The sequence below is a fragment of the Ovis aries genome, chromosome 12 (genome assembly GCF_016772045.2).
Source record: "Ovis aries strain OAR_USU_Benz2616 breed Rambouillet chromosome 12, ARS-UI_Ramb_v3.0, whole genome shotgun sequence".
Lineage (NCBI taxonomy): Eukaryota > Metazoa > Chordata > Mammalia > Artiodactyla > Bovidae > Ovis > Ovis aries.
In genome coordinates this window covers 25,695,967-25,715,698 of record NC_056065.1, presented here as the reverse complement: position 1 = coordinate 25,715,698, position 19,732 = coordinate 25,695,967, and the positions used below count along the sequence as shown (strand labels likewise).

General features: G+C 40.0%; 1 protein-coding gene across 6 annotated transcripts in view; it reads right to left on the bottom strand.

Moving 5' to 3' along the window:
- DISP1 (dispatched RND transporter family member 1) overlaps positions 1–19,732 on the bottom strand; it is a 244,318-nt gene that overhangs the window by 40,378 nt on the left and 184,208 nt on the right. For 5 of the 6 annotated variants that reach the window (XM_060396337.1, XM_042257108.2, XM_042257110.2 and 2 more), the window contains one exon: positions 18,384–18,909. In XM_060396337.1, the coding sequence (XP_060252320.1) occupies positions 18,384–18,892 (509 nt within the window). In that variant the 5' untranslated portion in view covers positions 18,893–18,909. Of the gene's footprint in view, positions 1–18,383; positions 18,910–19,732 lie in introns of those variants that run through there. The other variant, XM_027976290.3, reaches the window with a different exon arrangement.

Here is a 19,732-nt window from a genome sequence, read left to right as displayed (position 1 = left end):
TACCCCTGACTATGACCATTCCTGCCTTCAATAATAAATGTCTATACTTTGAATATAAAAATGTATGTTGTTTTGATAACTGACAGGAACATGCCAGCCAAAGGCAGAAGAAATGTCCATGGATTATAGGCAATCCTACAGCTGAATTTCCTTTGCCATCTTCTACCTCCTTCTATTGCTTAAGCCATCGGCGGCTATTATTTAGCTAAGAAAAACTTATCTCCAATTTAGCTGTTAAATAATTTTCAATTTTCTCCCTAGGGACATTAGGAATACCTCAGAGATATGATAAAAGATTACTGTGAACAATGATAAAAATGTGCATTTCCACATATTTATAAACCCACATGCTAACTTTACTAAACTTGCTGGTAAAGACAACTATCTGATATTTAAGGAAGCTAGTCCAATGGGAAAACTGACAGGCAAAACTGCCCACTCACTGGATCTACTAGACGTCACTTCAATTCGTGATTGAGACTGGTAGCCCACAAAGGCATTTCTGTGTGATGTTCATAAGAAAAATATGCTTTGTCCATAATGTACAATATTCCCTGTCTGTCCCACTCAGACTCAAAACCCTATAAAGCTGGAACGAATCAGACTTTCATGTAACAGCTTGAGTTCCAATTTAAGTTAAAAAGAAATTTTTCTCTTATTAGTAGAGCCTGGCCCTAATAAGCAAGAAAGAAATGTTATTTTTTTCCCAAGTTATTGCAATAAATAAGAAAAGAACTGTGTTATACGGATCTGGGTGTGAACAGGGAGGGGGGTAATTTCCTCTTATATAATTAAATAATTATTTCTTCTTAAAAAGGTGAAGTTCTAGGCCTGGCGGATCAGTCGTCAAAGGGCAGCTATTCTGCCATTCATTGAAAGAAGAGGGAAGCAGAGCATGGGAAATTCATTTTGAGATACATTTTGCCTTTGCCACTTTCAAATACATTTTGTCCCTGCAGTACTGGAGGCCAGAATTTCACATGGTTCTGGTCCTATACAATGCACACCCCAAAAGGAATCTAAGAATGATTTTAAAAGAAATAGTTTAAAACAATGAGCATTCTGAAAAAGACAACTGGTTAATTAAAAATATTTTTTAACAGTTGAAAAGTATCTTTGCTTAAAAGAAACATTCTTCCTCAGCCCATGAAGTTAAATTTGCATAGTTTAGCTGGAGTTATAAACTGAACAGCCCCATGTGTTACATTTTAAAGTTATACTAAATTATAAAGCACTTGCCCTTAAACTCAAGACTTTCCGTGCCAGACTTGCTGTAAGCCCCGAAACAAAACATGCTAAATGAGAGTATAGTATATACTTTTCTTAATAAGATGTGAATAATAATCACTAATAGCAGATCCAAGAAAAGCTCATAAGAAAGCCAGAAAAATCTTATTAAATTTAACTAACTTAAGAGGTTGGAATGCTGGAATGAAGTTTAAAATCCTCAAGCCAAAATACTCACCAGATACTAATGCTGCTCACTCAGAATTCTGAGCTTTGGGAGATGGAGGTCACGGGTAAGGAGGTTAAAAAAAAAAATTAATACAATTTGGAGCTCAAGGTAGGGTTTAATTCTGCATTAGAGGGAGACCTTTTAACAATCAAATGATACATTTAAATAAATCTCTCCTGGGGACAGCTTTACAATGAAGTCGTTTCAGTTTCTGGTAGCCAATGACAGAGAGCTAAAAACAAAGACCCAGAATATTTAGTGTTGACCAGGACCAAAAAAATTATCTGAGTCTAGTTCCCAACTACATATTAACATAAATGGAAATGGAGATACAATCATTGATCAGATTTCTGTTTAAGCTTCTAAAGTGCAGGGGGAAAAATCTGATACAGTAATCTCATTCACTGAGATCTGTCACCTTCTTCCTGACCAGGGCTAGAAGATTTCTCCTCCCTGAGCTACCCTTCCTTCCCCCACAAAACACACTCCATCCCTTTAAAGGGACTTTCAATGTCAGGCCAAGGAGTTTGGGGAAACCATGGAAGATTTCTGAGCACAGCGGTGACATAATGAAAGCAGTGTTTCAGAGAGAGGGAGGTGGGCAGATTCAAGTGACCACAGGCACAGAAAGAGGGTCTGAAGGAATGAATGTGTTAACTGTCCATCCTTACTTCTCAGTAGACACACAAAATAGTGTTTAGAAACAGTAAATTCCTCACATTCCTGTAGAAAGCATCATGTTTGAATCTCAAGCTATTTGATAACCATCAGAGCCCTGTACCGTTCAAATGGGGAAAAGAAATTGATTTAACTAAACCAACAACTTAGCAAATTCACAGACTAAGGCATCAAATCTGACCCTGTGTCCTCTCTTTTTATTCTAAGTCATAAAATACATATGGACCAAAAAAAGTCCAGACTATTATTTAGGAATTTATGTTTCATCCGTCAGTTCTATAATCTGCTGATTGCTTATAAACCCACGTTTACTAGATTTGCAAATATCCTGAAGGTGGCTAGAGCTGAGCAAACAGAAAGGTTATTCTGGGCTGATGCTGACTCTCCCTGGGCACAGAGTCTCCTGGCCCCGCCCTGTCTTTCTCAAAAGGGCTCTAGAATTATTTATGAAAGAGGCTTAAGAGCCACTGTGGGAGTGAACTGGGTCTCTACCTTTCCTTTCTTTTTTAAAAAATTAATTTATTTTTTTATTGAAGGGATAATTGCTTTACAGAATTTTGTTGTTTTCTGTCGAACCTCAACATGAATCAGCCACAAGTGTACATATATCCCTTCCTGTCTGAACTTCCCTCCCATCTCTCTCCCCATCCCACCCCTCTAGATTGATACAGAACCCCTGTTAGAGTTTCCTTAGCCATATAGCAAATTCCCGCTGGCTATCTATTTAGGGTCTTTCCTCATAGCTCAGTCAGTAAAGAATATGCCTGCAATGCAGGAGACTCAGGTTCGATTCCTGGGTCGGGAAGATCCTCTGGAGAGGAAATGGCTACCCACTCCAGTATTCTTGCCTGGAGAATCCCATGGACAGAGAAGCCTTGCAGGCTACAATCCACGGGATAGCAAGAGTTGGACATGACTCAGTGACTAAACCATCTATTTCATATATAGTAATGTAAGTTTCCATGTTACTCTTTCCACACATCTCACCTTCTCCTCCCCTCTCCCCATGTCCATAAGTCTATTCTCTTTGTCTGTTTCTCCACTGTTGCCCTGTAAATACATTCTTCAGTAGCATTTTTCTAGATTCCATATATATGCGTTACAATACGATATTTATCTCTTTCTGACTTACTTCACTCAGTATATAGGTTTTAGGTTCATCCACCTCATTAGAACTGACTCAAAGGCACTCCTTTCTATGGCTGAGTAATATTCCACCGTGTGTATGTACCACAGCTTCTTTATCCATTCATCAGTCAATGGACATCTTGGTTGCTTCCATGTTCTAGCTATTGTAAATAGTGATGCAATGAACAGTGGGATACATGTGTCTTTTTCAATTTTGGTTTCCTCATGGTATATGCCTAGGAGTGGGATTGCTGGGTCATATGGTGGTTTTATTTCTAGTTTTTAAGGAATCTCCATACCATGTTCTACAGTGGCTGTATCAATTTACATTCCCACCAACAATGCAAGAGCATTCCCTTTTCTCCACACCCTCTCCAGCATTTATTGTTTGTAGACTTTTTGATGATGGCCATTCTGACTGGTGTGAGGTGATAGCTCACTGTAGTTTTGATTTGCATTTCTCTAATGATGAGTTGGTGATGGACAGGGAGGTCTGGTGTGCTGTGATTCATGGGGTCACAAAGAGCCAGACACGACTGAGCGACTGAACTGAACTGAACTGAATGATGAGGAAGGTTGAGCATCTTTTCATGTGTTTGCTAGCCATCTGTATGTCTTCTTTGGAGAAATGTCTGTTTAGGGCTTTCTCCCACTTTTTGATTGGGTTGTTTGTTTTTTTGGTATTGAGTTGTATGAGCTACTTATATATTTCGGAAATTAATCCTTTGTTAGTTGTTTCATTTGCTACTATTTTAGCCCATTCTGAGAGATGTCTTTTCACCTTGCTTATAGTTTCCTTTGCTGAGCAAAAGCTTTTAAGTTTAATCAGGTCCCACTTGTTTACTTTTGTTTTCATTTCTGTTACTCTAGGAGGTGGGTCATAGAGGATCTTGCTTTGATTTATGTCATTGAGTGTTCTGCCTATGTTTTCCTCTAAGAGTTTTATGGTTTCTAGTCTTACATTTAAGTCTTTAATCGATTTTGAATTTATCTTTGTGTATGGTGTTAGAAAGTGTTCTAAGTTCATTCTTTTACATGCAGCTGTCCAGTTTTCCCAGCACCATTTATTGAAGAGACTGTCTTTGCCCAATTGTATATTCTTGCCTCCTTTGTCAAAATAAGGTACCCATGGGTACATGGGTTTATTTCTGGGCTTTCTATCTTGTTCCATTGGTTTCTATTTCTGTTTTTGTGCCAGTACCATACTGTCTTGATGACTGTAGCTTTGTAGTATAATCTGAAGTCAGGAAGGTTGATTCCTCCAGCTCCATTCTTCTTTCTCAAGACTGCTTTGGCTATTTGGGGTCTTTTGTGTTACCATGTGAATTGTGAAATTTTTTGTTCTAGTTCTGTGAAAAATGCCATTGGTAATTTGATAGGGATTGCATTAAATCTGCAGATTGCATTTGGTGTATAGTCATTTTCACAGTATTGATTCTTTCTACCCAAGAACATGGAATATCTCTCCATCTGTTTATGTCATCTTTGATTTCTTTCATTAGTGTCTTAAACAGAGGTAGATGAAGAAGATCTATATATAAAAGATTAACTGCAAGGGGAAAAGAACAGTAGAAAAAGCAAAGAAAGGAATAAATGCAGAAAAAATAATAATAGGTTTAAAAAAATAAAATTTAAAAAAAGAGAAAAGAAGGAAAAAAAAAGGAAAATTCCACAAAACTGCAAAAGCCCAATGTAGAGGCAGAGGTTTATAATAGCAATAAAAAATGTGGCTGAGAAAAAAAAGAAATAAAAAACCAAGACTCAAAAGCTTAATTAGATTTCATAGTGCCAATAACCGACAACTACAACAGAGGGGGGAAAAAAAGGAAAAACAGAAAAAAAATCCAAAAGAATCTATAGAACAAGTCAAAACATAAGAATAATAAATGTTTTTCTTGAGTCATTGCTGTCAAGAGCCCTTTCCCTTGCTGGGAGTTATAGGCCACCTCTTCTCACTAGGATGCCCTCCAACACTGTGCTGATCTCCAGACCTGTTGTGGGGGTAGCTCAGATTCTAATCTGGTCCTGCTACTGTGTGTTCTTGCCTCCAATGTCCACAGCTATCAGAACTAGTGCATTTTCTTTTGTGGGAATGCTCAATGGCCTTTTATATATTCCATAGAGTCTGCCTAGTTGATTGTGTGGATTTAACCTGCAGCTTGTACAGCTGGTGGGAAGGTTTTGGGTCTTCTTCCTTAGCCACGCTTCCCCTGGGTTTCAACTGTGGTTTTATTTCCACCTCTGCATGTGGGTTGTCCACTGGGGTTTGCTCCTGAGTCTGCCCTGGAGGGCTTGGGTTTGCCGCTGTGAGGGCCAGGTGTGGAGGTGGTGCAGCTGCTTGGGTCCCAGGGGTTCTGGCAGCACCAGGTACTCAGGGGGTTGGCGGCTGGGGCAGCAGGAAATATAGTGCTCTAGAAGGGTATGGCGACCAGTACTGGCCACTATGCTCCAGTATGCTTGCCTGGAGAACCCCCTTCCGTGACAGAGAAGCCAGGCAGGCCACAGTCTATAGGGTTGCAAAGAGTTGGACACGACTGAAGTGATCCTGCACGCATAGAGGCAAGATTTTTTTTGCCTGTGGCAGCTCTGCCCCAGTGAGAGTTGAGTGTGAAGGTTGTGCAGCTGCTTGGCTTGCGGGGATCCTTGCGGCGCCAAGTGTGCAGGGACATGGACTGCCTCTGCCCCAGGAGTTATGACCCTATCAGAGTCTTTTTTCTGGCCTCTTGTAGCTGGCAAACAGAAGGCCTCTTTGGCTAGTCTTTCTCGGTAGCTCTGACCATTCAGGAACTTAGGGGTCCTTAGGGGTCCTTCTGTATTGTTTGCCAAGTCAGGCACATGGAGGGATCCCCCTGGCTGGGGTCCTTCTCTGTAGATCTGTGGTGCATCAGGCACTTAAAGGGGCCCCCTGGGTAGGGTCCTGCTCTGTAGTTCAGTGAGTCAGGCCTTCAATGGGCCAGCCTCTCTATTGTTGAGCTTCAGATGCTGGTGTATGGGGAAAGAGAGGCTATGGTGATGGCTCCACCCCCTACACATGACTCAGCAGTATTGCCTTGCTTCCATGGCTGCCTGGCTTTCCTCCATAGGCATTTCCCACCACAATCTTCTCTCTCACATCCTCTCGATCTGTCTCTCTACAGTCAGCAGCAGCCCTCGACCTGGGATTGCTCCACAATCCCTAAACTCCGGCTCCCAGTCACTGCACCTTCCAGGGGACCTGCATCCCTGTCCTGGATAAGTTTGGTTGCGGCAAGGACTGTCTGATTCTCATTCCATTTAGGCTGCCACAGATCAGCTGTTTCACTCTCAGCCTTAAATGTTTCACCTCTGACTCAGACAATTGCCCTGATGTGGGGATAGGACCCCTGCCTCAGTTCCCCCATCCACCAAGGACAGGTCAAGTGCTACTAACCCTCCTGTTTCCCCCCCCTAGTTCCTTTGTCCTACCAAGTTTTGTGTGGTTCTATGTATTCTTTCCACTGGTCAGGTACTCCTGTCCGCTCTCAGCTGGTGCTCTGCATGCACTTCTGTGTCTGAAGGTGCATTCCTGATGTATCCGTGGAGAGAGATGTACTCCACATCCACCTACTCCTCTGCCATCTTGTTCTACCTTTCCTTTCTTACTTCATGAATGAGGCTGTAAGCTTTTTTTAAAGTTAGAAACCAATGCATTGAGGGGGGATTTAAAGGACAGGAGGTGATATCCCCCCAAAGAGACTTGACAATTAATAAAATAGGGTCTTTAAGGGAACAAAATGTTTTAAACCTTTTGCCATTGTGTGGGAAATATCTTATTCCAGGAGACCAATGTGTCTGATTTTCATTATCAAAGTAAAATATCATAAAATCAAGCTCCGCATAAGAAGGACTTGCCTGGTATTCAATTATTTATTCATTTCACTCAACAATTTCCAAGTCTTCGCTAAATGCTAAGCATCTTGGTAGCTGGTACCCAAAGGCAGTACTAAAGAAATAGTTCAACAAGCGAGCCTAAGGAAATATCAGTGCCTAAGGAAATATCAAAGGTATCGGAACTATAGACATCACTACACATAAAGTACTCAGATACTTCCCAAGTCCTTTATGTTGACTCCACAACATTCAGAATCCACTGTTTCAGTGGAGCAGTCTTTGACAAACTATAGCCTATTGTTATCCAAAGGTCAAATGAAACAAGCCCAGTGGTCACAGTGTGCCGCGCCCTCTGGGCTCTTCCCCAGACAGAGGACGCTGCTTGCCAGGCTGCCCTCACACTTGCTCCCACTCTCGTCTCCTCCTAGCCGCCTTTCCCATATTTGGGGCAACTGGTCTCCTGTCTTATTTTTGAAAGACTTTGCATCTCCCAAGGCTGCTTCTCTAAGCTACCTTATGACTCCACCTTCCTCTTTGCGACTCACATAAGCCTCTAAACTCTGATTCTGGTTTCCAGAGACTGTGGTTTTTGTTGCTGCTGCTGTTGTTCAGTCATTCAGTTGTGTCTGACTCTTTGCAACCCTATGGACTGTAGCCTGCTAGGCATGGGATTTTCCAGGCAAAAATACTGGAGTTGGTTGCCACTTCCTCCTCCAGGGGATCTTCCTGACCCAGGGATCGAACCCCACTCTCTGGGTCTCCTGCATAGCAGGCAGATTCTTTACTGCTGAACCACTGGGGGAAGCCAGTGGTTTACTTTTGCCCCAGTCTCTCTATTAAATAATAAACGGCTTGATGGCAGTGTCCAATCTGGCTTTGTGAGGTTTTTTAAAAATTTAAGCTTTATCAACTTTTCACAACTAAAAAAAAGATGCCCTGAGAATTGGGGGCAGGAGGGAGACAGTAATAAGTCATTCAATAAATATTTGAGTTCCAAATATGTCCCAGACTAGGCTGTATTTCAAACTCTAAAATGCTAAGCAGCCGACTCTCTGGTTTGTGTTTTTTAAGATACAATTTTGTAGAATAAATTTTGCTGAAAAGACCACAACATAGTATAGCAATAAAAATTTTCCTATAGATGTTAAGTTCTTTCCTTTTTAAGATGTTTTCTACACCTTTCTTTTTAAAATTCACTGATTTATTTTTGGTTGTGGTCAGTCTTCCTTGTCACACGCAGGCTTTCTCTAGTTTCAGTGAATGGAGACTGCTCTGCATTGTGGTGTGTGAGCTGCTCATTGCAGTGGCTTCTCTTGTGGTGGAGCCTGGGCTCTAGGCATGAGAGCTTCAGCAGTTGCAGTGCATGGGCTCAGCAGTTGAGGATCGTGGGTTCTACAGCACTGGCTCAGAGTTGCGACACACGGACTTAACTGCTCTGTGGCATGCAGTATCTTCCCGGCCCAGGGATCAAACTAGTGTCCTCTGCATTGCAAGGTGGACTCCCACCCGCTGGACCACCAGGGAAGCCCTAGAAAGTCTCTTAAATTACACCTAACAATCCACTTAAGTTTGGAAAGAAGATTTAGTAGTACAGTTGGTTCTTTCCTGCAATTAGAGATGTAACAGACTCATAACAATATCTTTTATGTTTTGCTGTTTGCCAAATATTTTACCTTTTTAAACTTTTTTTTTAATGAAAAAGAAAAAATTGAACCACTCCTCTTTTTCTTCAGTTTCTAGAATCTGCTAAACAAGTAGGAACACTATAGAAAGGGGGCAATTGGAGAATACATTTGCTTCATTCCAAAATGTTATATTAATTAATTTTAAGAAATAAAGAGGGTATTGTTTCCTGACATTTATTATTAAAGTAAAAGATGACCAAGGCTCATATTTTGAAATGTATTACAGACTGTGCAATGCATTCCATGAGGCATAGCACACTCTAAAATCGGTTCATTTATAGTATATAGACGTCTCTAAAAGACGTCTTACTAATAAAATAGGCCTTTACTCAATTTGACTGCCAAACTGACTTACTTTGGCAAGGAAGCTTGGAACATTTTAAATTTTACAAACATTATCCTGTTTTAAAAAGTTAATTTTGACTACTTTAAGGAATGTAAAAATAAACTTTGGTTTCAGTGAAATCAAGATTAAATCCTACCAGACTTCTAAAATTAACTGTCATAATCAGATTATACAATTAGTATAAAGTATAAAGGCTCTGAGTCTTGGGGTTGGAGAGGCCCATTTATTCTCAGCAACTCCCCTTTCCTCTTCCAAAAGGCAACTTAGTGACCATCTTTCCTATTTGCTCTTTCCTGTAGGTTGATGGGGTAAAAAAAGATACACAATTCATAAATGAGAGTGAAAAGCAACACATCAGGTATTTATTTAAATTGAGATTCAATAATAACCTGATTTCTGAAACAATATTAACAAAAATAAGTACACAAAGCAAAGAACAACGATAAAAACTTAAGGGAAGAAAATGAAAGGAACAAAAGCAGAAAGAGAAGAGAAAGGAGACTAATAATCTGGTTCTAGGCACTAGGCTTGGTTCTAGGGCTTCCTTAACGGCTCATCTTTAAAGAACCCACCTGCAGTGCAGGACACACAGGAGACGCAGGTTCCATCCCTGGGTTGGGAAGACCCCTTGGAGGAAATGGCAACCCACCCCAATATTCTTGCCTGGAGCATTCCATGGACAGAGGAGCCAGGTGGGCTACAGTCCACGGGGTCACAAAGAATCAGACACGACTGAGTGATTAAGCACACAGGCACTGTTACTCCCATTTTTATAGAGACAGAAACGAAAGCTGAGAGAGATGCAATATTTACTGAAGAGCACAAAGCTATTCAATGGTAGAGCCAGGATTCAAACATAGGGCATCTCTTCTAAAGTCTATGCTTTTCCCACCTCACGTTGTACAGGAAAGAAAGGAAGAAGGATTGAGCGAAGAAAAACGAGAGCTGTAATGTAGTAGCCATGATTACTCCTGGAGGCTAGCTGTACTTGCTTATCTACTTTTCAGGAAAACTTTGTTTTTTGTATTTTAAATCCACAAATAGAAAGTGCAGGCAACTATAAATTCAATACACTGGCACTTTTGCCTCCAGATTGATCTGTAGTAGTTTCTATTAGACATTAACTATGGCTTCTAGAAGATGTTGAAGGATATTGCTGACCTGTTACATTAAAAAAAAAAAAAGTAATAATATGGGGCTTTAGACTTTCAGATTTTTGGAGAAAGGGAATTTTATCTTTTGTCATTTCCTTGTTATAAACAAAATGCAAGCAACCATACTCCAATGAATTAGAATTATGTTGACCAAAAAGGGTATTCACTGTCAAATACTGCTGTTACTCTACATCGTACATGCTCCACTTGTTGCTATAGAGGTTAAAAAGGGATTCCAGTTGCTTTAACAGAGTCAAGAAAGATAGTTTTCCAATAAAAGTTTTCTGCAATGATGGATGTGTTCTATATCTGTGCTGTCCGATATGTGGCTACCATATGTGGCTACTGAGCACTTGCAAGGTGCCCAGTGTGACTGAAGAGCTGAATTGATGATCCTGAACAAAGACACCTGCCTTGCAGTCCTGGCCAGGTTATAATTTGTAGCAATTGTATATAAAGACAAATGACTGTTTAGCTATTAGTGGTGCTAGTGGTAAAGAACCCACCTGCCAATGCAGGAGACGTAAGAGATGTGGATTTGATCCCCAGATTGGGAAGATCCCCTGGAGAAGGGCACAGCAATCCACGCCAGTATTCTTGCCTGGAGAATCCCATGGACAGAGGAACCTGGGCTACAGTCCATAGCATCACAAAGACTCAGATACAACTGAAGCAACTTAGCACACATGCACACAATCTCCCAATGGTAAGAGAGGAAAAGAGGGGAAAATGAATTTATAAAACAGCAGACAGTCTCGTTCTCCTTTTTTGTTAATATATAAACCCTGCTTGCGTCTCCGTAAAAGCGCTGATATTTAACTTCTGTGTTCCAGAGAACCGAGCAGCTCTGCAGTCAATATTTGTTGATCAAAAAGGGCTGTCTATCTGAGGTCAACTCATGCTAAAATCTGAGCATCTTACCCTGTCCGCATTACCTCTACATCTTGGAAATTGGGACGCATGCTTGCAGTTTTTACCCCTGTCTCCAGCAATTAACACTTAGTATTTATTAAATACCTACTAAGTAAGTGAGTAACTAACCTTGAAATTTCTCCACTCATTGCTCCAACATCTCAGAAAAGCCATTTGAGTTGAGTCTGGTGATCTGGGCAAATCAGAGACTCCAGGATCTGTGTCAATGCCAAGTTCATGCTACACTGCTGATGAAGTGTTCAGAGGGACTTTCGGTTCAAATTTCCTAGCTAACTAAAATAACATCATTGGCAGGCTTAGGGAAGGGGGAGGGTGGAGTGTTGCAGGCCAGGTGCAGCAAAGTAAGACCCTTCGGAAAATGGTGCTCAGGTCTATAATTTAACCCTGGACGTTATGATACAACATACACAAAGGAACCAGATTCCAAGTGGTAGATTCTATCTCTTTTAACCAAATACAAGAATTCTCAGGTCTTACTTTTTAGGAAAAATTGTTCCCTTCAGAGAAAGTAACTAGTGTCCTAAGGGGAAGCAAAAAGAAAACCTCGGAGAAAAGCGAGTCTGAAATTGGAAAACTAATAAAGAACTCAAGGAGAAAGGAAATATAGGTTACAAAAATTATATAGTCACAATGTATGCAGAGGTAGGGACAATGTTTGTTTAACCTTTCAGGGGCTGAACTAATGGTAGGGTTCCATGGTCCCCCTCTGTGCCAAGTCTTCTTAACTCGGTATAGCCCTAATTCCTCCAGAGTGCCATGGGGAACATTCAAAGTGACCATCTGTCTATGAAATCACCCTCAGAGAAATAAAAATGCATTTGGCAGGCACCCAAAACTATTACAGGTTCCCTACCATGATAACGAGTTTATTGGTCATTGCCAAGTATCCTTTATGCAGCCCTCTGTGAACATCAGGAACATTTTTTGCAACACCAAATTAAAAGGTAAGTATAGTTTAGATTAGAAATCTTGTATGCTATTTTTGGATGCAGAACTCTGTATTAATTGTCATAATACCATTGCCCTTTCACTTTAATATAGCAATAAGAAGATTCCCAAATGAATCATTCAAAACTTTGCTTCAACGAGCACACATGGAATGTGACTGGCTCCTGAGAGGTTTTTCCAGAGCTTTGAGGATAAAGAGCAGATCATTACCAGGCAGCCTTTTAGAGGACTTGACTGCACTCAGGATGTAAAATTAGGAAAAGCTGTCCCTCCTGACAGTACAAATGATCCCTTCACCCCGGCCATCCTGTTCTCCTTACTCTTCCTCACGTAGGCTTTTATTTTTGTACGCTTTCCCCTTCCAGGCTTCCCCACCACCTTCTGTGTTCTGCACTATGCAGGCAGTCCCTTCATCATTCCCGGTCACCCTTCAAGGGTCACTCAAGCTCTCTCTTATCAGACTGTCCCTAACTTTATCAACCTACAGGGATCCTTCCCACTTCTGAACTCCTGAATGCTTTATCGTTTCTACTGCAAGCTAAACTTCTCATTATTATCAAACTTATCTTATTCTTTAATTCCCCTGGTGGGTACTGATAATCAACTAGGTTTAGGACTTGTGGATATAGGCTCCGTCTCATGGTAGGGAGAGACTACTATCTGCCTTTTCAAAATTCTCAGTGTTCTCTGATAGAGGAATGGATAAAGAAGATGTGGTACGTATATACAGTGGAATATTACTAAGCCATTAAAAATGAAATAGTACCATTTGCAGCAACATGGATGGACCTAGAGACAGTCATACTGCGTGAAGTAAGTCAGAGAAGGAGAAATATCATATGACATCCCTTATATGTAGACTTTAAAAAGAAATGATACAAATGAACTTCTTTACAAAATAGAAACAGACTCACACACTTTGAGAATGACACTATGGTTGCCAGGAGGCAAGGATGGGGCATAGTTAGGGAAACTGGTATAAACATGTACACACTGCTATATTTAAAATAGATAACCAACAAGGACCTACTGTATAGCACATGGAACTCTGCTCAATATTATGGATGGGAGGGGAGTCTGGGGGAGAATCAATACATGTATATGTATGGCTGAGTCCCTTCACTGTTCACCTGAAATGATCATATCATTGTTAATCGGCTATACCCCAATACAAAATAAAAAAGTTTTAAAAAAATAATCCTGAGTGTTCTCAATTAGTCATATTATCAGCTGATTGATGGGCATGAGGATAGGAATCTATACATGAAAAAGCCAGAAGCTTTACAACAAGATTAAGTTGAACTACTTAAAATGTGGTGATTAATAGAATCAAAAGAGAATATACTACATGCGACCCCTGCAATGATCTTAATCAGTCAGATGATTAACAGATAATTTTAAAAACAGCAAAAACACACACACGAGTGATTGACTATAATGAATCTCTTAGAAAGATTCATTACAGCTTAGAGAATTAAGAAACAATGAAAGAGAACCCGCTGTAGTACAGAAGGTGGGCAAAAGAGAAATGAGAATATGAGCAACTGAAAGGAGGTGGCAAATGAGCTGGGATAAAATTATATTTTCTATTTGATTGGCTTTTTAAGACATTCTATGTGGCTTAAGTACTTTATAAACAAATAGAAACTTTAAAATACCAACCAGGTATGTGCATTTGTAGGTGCAAAAAGGAATAGCAATTGAACGTATCTGGGATCTTCCATCTATATATAATTTTACTACAAGGCTGACAACCTTTAAGATAATCTTAAAGTGATGTGAACATTCTATACTATTATCAAGTCAGAAGTACATCCCAAACATTAATTTAATATTTCATTAAGTATTTGAGAGTATCAATTTTTAAAAAAGCAACATGCAAGAAATCACAAAAAGAAAACAAAAAGATTTAGAGAAGCAGCATTCCTGGTAGAGGAACAGCATCTAGAATCTTTGTTCTAATAACTATCCTAAAAGTGTTGGGTAGAGTAACTAATAAAAGGCAGCAACATCCTCATTTTCAGCATTTCCTAGTTAGACCATCCTGTGTATTCTATCCCAAACTGTCCTGCTCTTACATAGTAGCTATATCCACATCCACATTTGTTTCAGTGGATGTCTTCCTGATTTGGGAAGGACAGACACAGCACCTGGCTTAGTGCCTTGTCCACAGTACAATGCTGCAAATACATGCACGCTGGGCTGAGTCTAAATGCTCGTTTTCATCCTACGACCACCTCCAATAGTATCGTTACCCTCAGTGAAACTGTCATGTGTAACTCAGCATCCTTATTCTTTCAAGAAAGCTCAAAGGACCGTACTCTTCCATTGTTACTACCCACTCTCAACGCCAGAAGCTTTGCTTGCTAAGCCTTCTATCCTCCCCATTTTAGTGACTGGCATCCCCATCTACCTGCTTAGTTGCTCAAACCAGAACACTGCAAGTTAGTTGTGATTCTTTCTCTTCCTCCCCCATAACCAGTGGCTCACCAAACCTAGTAGATTCTACCTCATAAATCTTCCTAGTGTGAAATTATTTCTGAATCCAGGATGAAGTCATCACCTTCTCTCACGTGCAAAAAGGCTTCTAAAGGTCTTTCTCTCTATGACAGTCTACTGACCCAGTTCAATCTACTCTCCACAATGCAGGTTACAGACTTCTCTAAAATATGAATCTGAATTATTTTCTGAAAATTCAGAAAATCTGAATTTTCTGCTTAAAAATCTATAATGTCACACCCATTAGGATAGCTATTATAAAACAATTAAAAACAAACAGAAAAGAATAAGTGTTGGCAAGGATGTGCACAGCAGCTGTGGAAACAGTGTAGCGGATTCTCAAGAAGTTAAACATAGAATTACCACATGATCCAGTAATTAACTTCTGGGTATGTAACCAAAAGAAGTGGAAGCAGGAACTCAAACAGGTATCTGTTCACCCATGTTCACAGCAGCACTGTTCACAATTCAAGTGTCCACTGACAGATACGTGGATGAAAATAATGTGGTATATACATACAATGGGGTATTAATCAGCCTTTCCAAAGGAGAAAATTTTGATACATGCTATGACTTGGATGAACCTTGAGGACATGATGCTAAGTGAAATCAGTCACAAAGGAACAAACACTGTATGATTCCATTCATATGAGGTACCTAGAGTGGCCAAATTCATGGAGATAGAAAGTTGAATGGTGGTTGCCAAGGGCTGGGAGGGAAGAAGGGGAAATTATTGTTTAATGGGTATGGAGTTTCAGTTTGGGGAGATGATGGATGTTCTGGAGAAGGGAGAGTAGTGATGGTTGCTCAACAATGCAAATGTACTTAATGCTACTGAACTGTACTCACAGGAATGATTCAAATAATACATTTTATGTTCTGCACATTTTTTTCACAATAAAAAAGTCATGCATACACAAACATCCACATTGCCTCTCACTGGCTCAGGATACCGTCCAGAAACCTCAGGTGATTCACATGCCCCTCAGGATTTAGGCCCAGTGCACCCCTCCCCTTGCTAGTACACTTTCTTCTCCGGCGCCTAGTCATACTCAACCATGCTGGAGTTGGGTTCACACTACTTTGTAAGTCTTTACAGAGACCATTCCCACTGTCGACCAGACCACCCCTTCTCCATTCGTAACATTTTTCTTTTTCATCCCTTCTTGGCATCTCTTATCACAATAAGAGATAAGAGCTGCCAGTAGCTGCCTGTTTGTTTTCCTGTCTCCGTCCCTACTAGCTTACAGTTTTATGAAGGGAAAAAAAAAAAAGTCTCATCTCATTTGGAATTATGTCTTTGGTGTCTGGCACACATAAATATTCAGTAAATACTACTGATTATATACATGTTAAATACATAAATGTAGCAGATAGGGAAGAATTTCTGGAAGCACATACTTTACAATAAAGTATGTAATATACACAGCTAGACACACACCATTCCTTCACAGGCATCTTAAAAAAAAGTCTATGTCTGTTACAAATGGTTCATCAAAAGGTTCAAATTCTTGAGATAAAATTCTTATATGAAAAAAATTTCACATAATATTCCAGTTTCTTCTACAGTTTTGCCTGATGGGCAAATATGGTACTTTAAAAACGTCTGTTTGGTTTTTAAAAAATACCATTCTATTTAAAGTCATATGCATATAGGACTTTCATCCCTTTAAAATTAGATCATTGAGAAATGTTAAGTCAGAATCCTGAAAGTACTGATATGTCTGTCATGTTGAAACAATTGGTTTCTTGCCCATTGTTCTACTATTTTGTGACAGTTTTTAAAGGAGGGATCAGCTTCAAAATATCATCTCACATCCTGAAACCATATAATTTATGGTTCTAAAACATCAATATTTATGACCATATAATTTTAAAATTAATCACTTATACTGTTTCATTCAAAGTGGAAAGAGTCTGAAACTAGCCATGCTGCGCAATGCTGTCAGGACCAATCTTCTAAGAAATGGCTTTGGTGAGTGCTTTCACCATAGTTCTATAAACTAAAAGAGTCTCGCATCTGATAGGAAAAAACTATTCAGCAACTGCAGAAACACGCTGCAGAGGATCCCCATGCCCTCCCTCCCATCCCTTGTCCTTCCCCAATCTTTCTCTTCCTCTCTTTTCAAAGGACTGAAACCAGATAATCTCAGCAGCATCTAAAACCTGATAAAAGTGAAAAGTATTTATCACTTAATCCCTGTCTGGATGTGATTTAAAAAAAAATTGAGATATAACTGACATATAACGTTAGTTTCAGGTGTACAACATAATGATTCGATATTTGTATACACAGCAAAATGATCACCACATTACGTTTGCTTACCATCTATTACCACATATTTACAAATTAATTTTCTTATGATGAGAACTTTTAAGATCTACTGTCTTAGCAACTTTTAACTTTACAATACGGTATTATTAACTATGGTCACCACCCTGTACATTACATCCTCATGACTTATTTATTTTAGAACTGGAAGTCTGTACTCCTTTACTTACAAGTGAATTTGCTATCTGCACACAATGAATTACTACTCAGCAATAAAAAGGGAAAGTAACACACATAGCAGTTAGGTAGTCTCTAAAATGTTGAGTCAAAATTGTCAGATAGAAAAGGGTACTTATTGTATGATTCTGTTCATATGAAGTTTTAAATCAAACAAAATAATCTATGGTAACAGAACTCAGAACAGTGCTTCTGGTGAAGAGAGAAGGAATGGCTAAGCAGTGGCATAAAGGAACTCTCTGGGGTGACAGAAATGTTTTACATCTGACCGAGGTATGCCTTATACTACTGTATACATTTGTCAAAGCTGATCAAACCATACACTTAAGATATATGCATTTCCCTGTATAAAAATCATACCCTAATTTTAAAAGAGAATGTCCTCTTCTAGCTCTTTTAACAACCAAAAAATATAATTCTTGGTCTCTGTTAAGTACTTAGGATTTTATAAAATATGTTATGATTGCTCACCTGCAGTATGTGTGACTTTAAACTTACTCATGGAAAAAAAAAGCTGGAAAGCATATATCAGAGAAATCACGGCGGGAGATAGGAAGGAGAACTGGCAATGGCAGATTTTCTAGTATTTTTCAACCTACCAGATCTGAACATGCTTTATTTTACAAAACACATTTTTTAAAAAAGTCCTATGCTACAGATTTATAGGTCCTACCTGCTATGAAAGAAATTGTTTCTTTTGTATCATCTCAACATATTATATAATCAGCCAAATGATTTGAATAGAAACTGTGAGTACAGCCATAATGAAGCATCTGGTTTTATACTTCTTTTTCATAAATGTTGATCACTATCAATAGCAGCAAATAAAGTCTCCTGTTTAGGCAGCCTCATCACAAATATATCCATCTCCCATGTTTAATAATAGAAATTACTGACAATAAATCTTTTTACTGAACTTTATACTTCAAGGCCTAGCAGGGCCACCTAACCAGCTCACCAACAGGAAAATAAGGAAGAGAGGGTTTAACTGACTAAGAAGTCACTGGATAAAACAGATAAAATAATACTTCATTTGCATTTTAACAGCCTTCACACAATCCACAAAGTAAGCAGTTTCATTAATTCCCTTTTCCTGATACATTCTTCTCTCCTCCTTTTGGAGAAATCAGCACAAGCAGTCACATTCACATGGAATTAGTCAAATGCTAAAGCCCAGCAAACCTTGCGGACCACTCACCTGATGTTGGCTATGTGCTGCGGCACATGCTGATGCTGAAAATGGTCAGGCCACGGATGATGCAGGCAGAAGGATGGAGAGGGCTGAAGACAGCACGTTGTCTGATAAACAGGTGAATGGTTTGGACAGAGAGATGCAGAGTACTCTGAGTGTGGCTGCATGCAACACGAGGCCAAAGCAGGAGGTGCTGCAGGGCTAGCCTCGGGATGGCACTCTTGGTGACTGTCATGGGGAGTCAAAGGGTGATGGTATGGGCAAGGATGGCAGCACTGGGGTAACACCGGAGGCGTTCTTTGGTTGTCTAAAGGCAGAAAGGATGATTTAACGGTGCCATTAACTTGCAGGCATCCATTTGGACTCACTTTTGTTCTGGGTGCTTCTTTGGGTGCGAGCTGCTGGGCTGCAGGGTCTCCATCACAGGGGGTGAGGGGACTAGGCGTGGTAGCACTGGTTGCGATGCTGCCATTGCTCAGAACCATAAAATCGCTATTTCCGTTGCTCATAGCCATGCTCCAGTTTCCTGACCCTAAGAAAGAAAACAATATAAAATCAACCACTTACAGTCAGACAGACAATTATGTAGAAAAGACAGGAAAAATATTTTTAAATAGCTCTTTGAAAACAAGGGTTCTTGCAGGAGTTGTGAAAGCATTAGGGGAAGCCCTACCACTTGTGCAACAGAACCAGCTGGTAGGTTAGCCCTCCACTTCTCTCCTCCCAGCCACACCAGGCAGAACCCTCTCCTGTCCCATTGACCACTTCCTCCCTGTGTGCTTAGTCGCTTAGTCATATCTGACTCTTTGCAACCCCATGGACTATAGCCCGCCAGGCTCCTCTGTCCATGGGAATTCTCCAGGCTAGAATACTGGAGAGGGCTGCCATGCCTTCCTCCCTGCCCCACCTCTGTTTTCAGTATTTATCTATCTTCTCTCCTCATCCTAGATGTGAAAATCATCAGTTAAGAATCAGAACATTTGGGGACTTCCCTGGTGGTCCAGTGGTTGAGAATCCACCTTGCAATGCAGGGGATGTGGGTTCGATCACTGGTTGGGGAATTCCACACGCTGCAGGGCAACTAAATCCATGCACCTCAACTACTAAGCATGCTCTGGAGCCTGTGAGCCACAACTAAGACAATATGTAATCAAATAAATTTAAAAAAAAAGAATTAGAATATTTTTAGGATGGGGGTGGGGAGGTGGTAGAATAGAGAGGGGATACCAATATCATTCTTTAGCTTTTCAATAATATCATGCTTGAGGTGTTCTGATACAGAAACAACAGGCAAAATGAAGCCGAGGGTGATTATTTGTGAGGGCAATAAGTTGTGTGGGTTAAGATAATGTGAA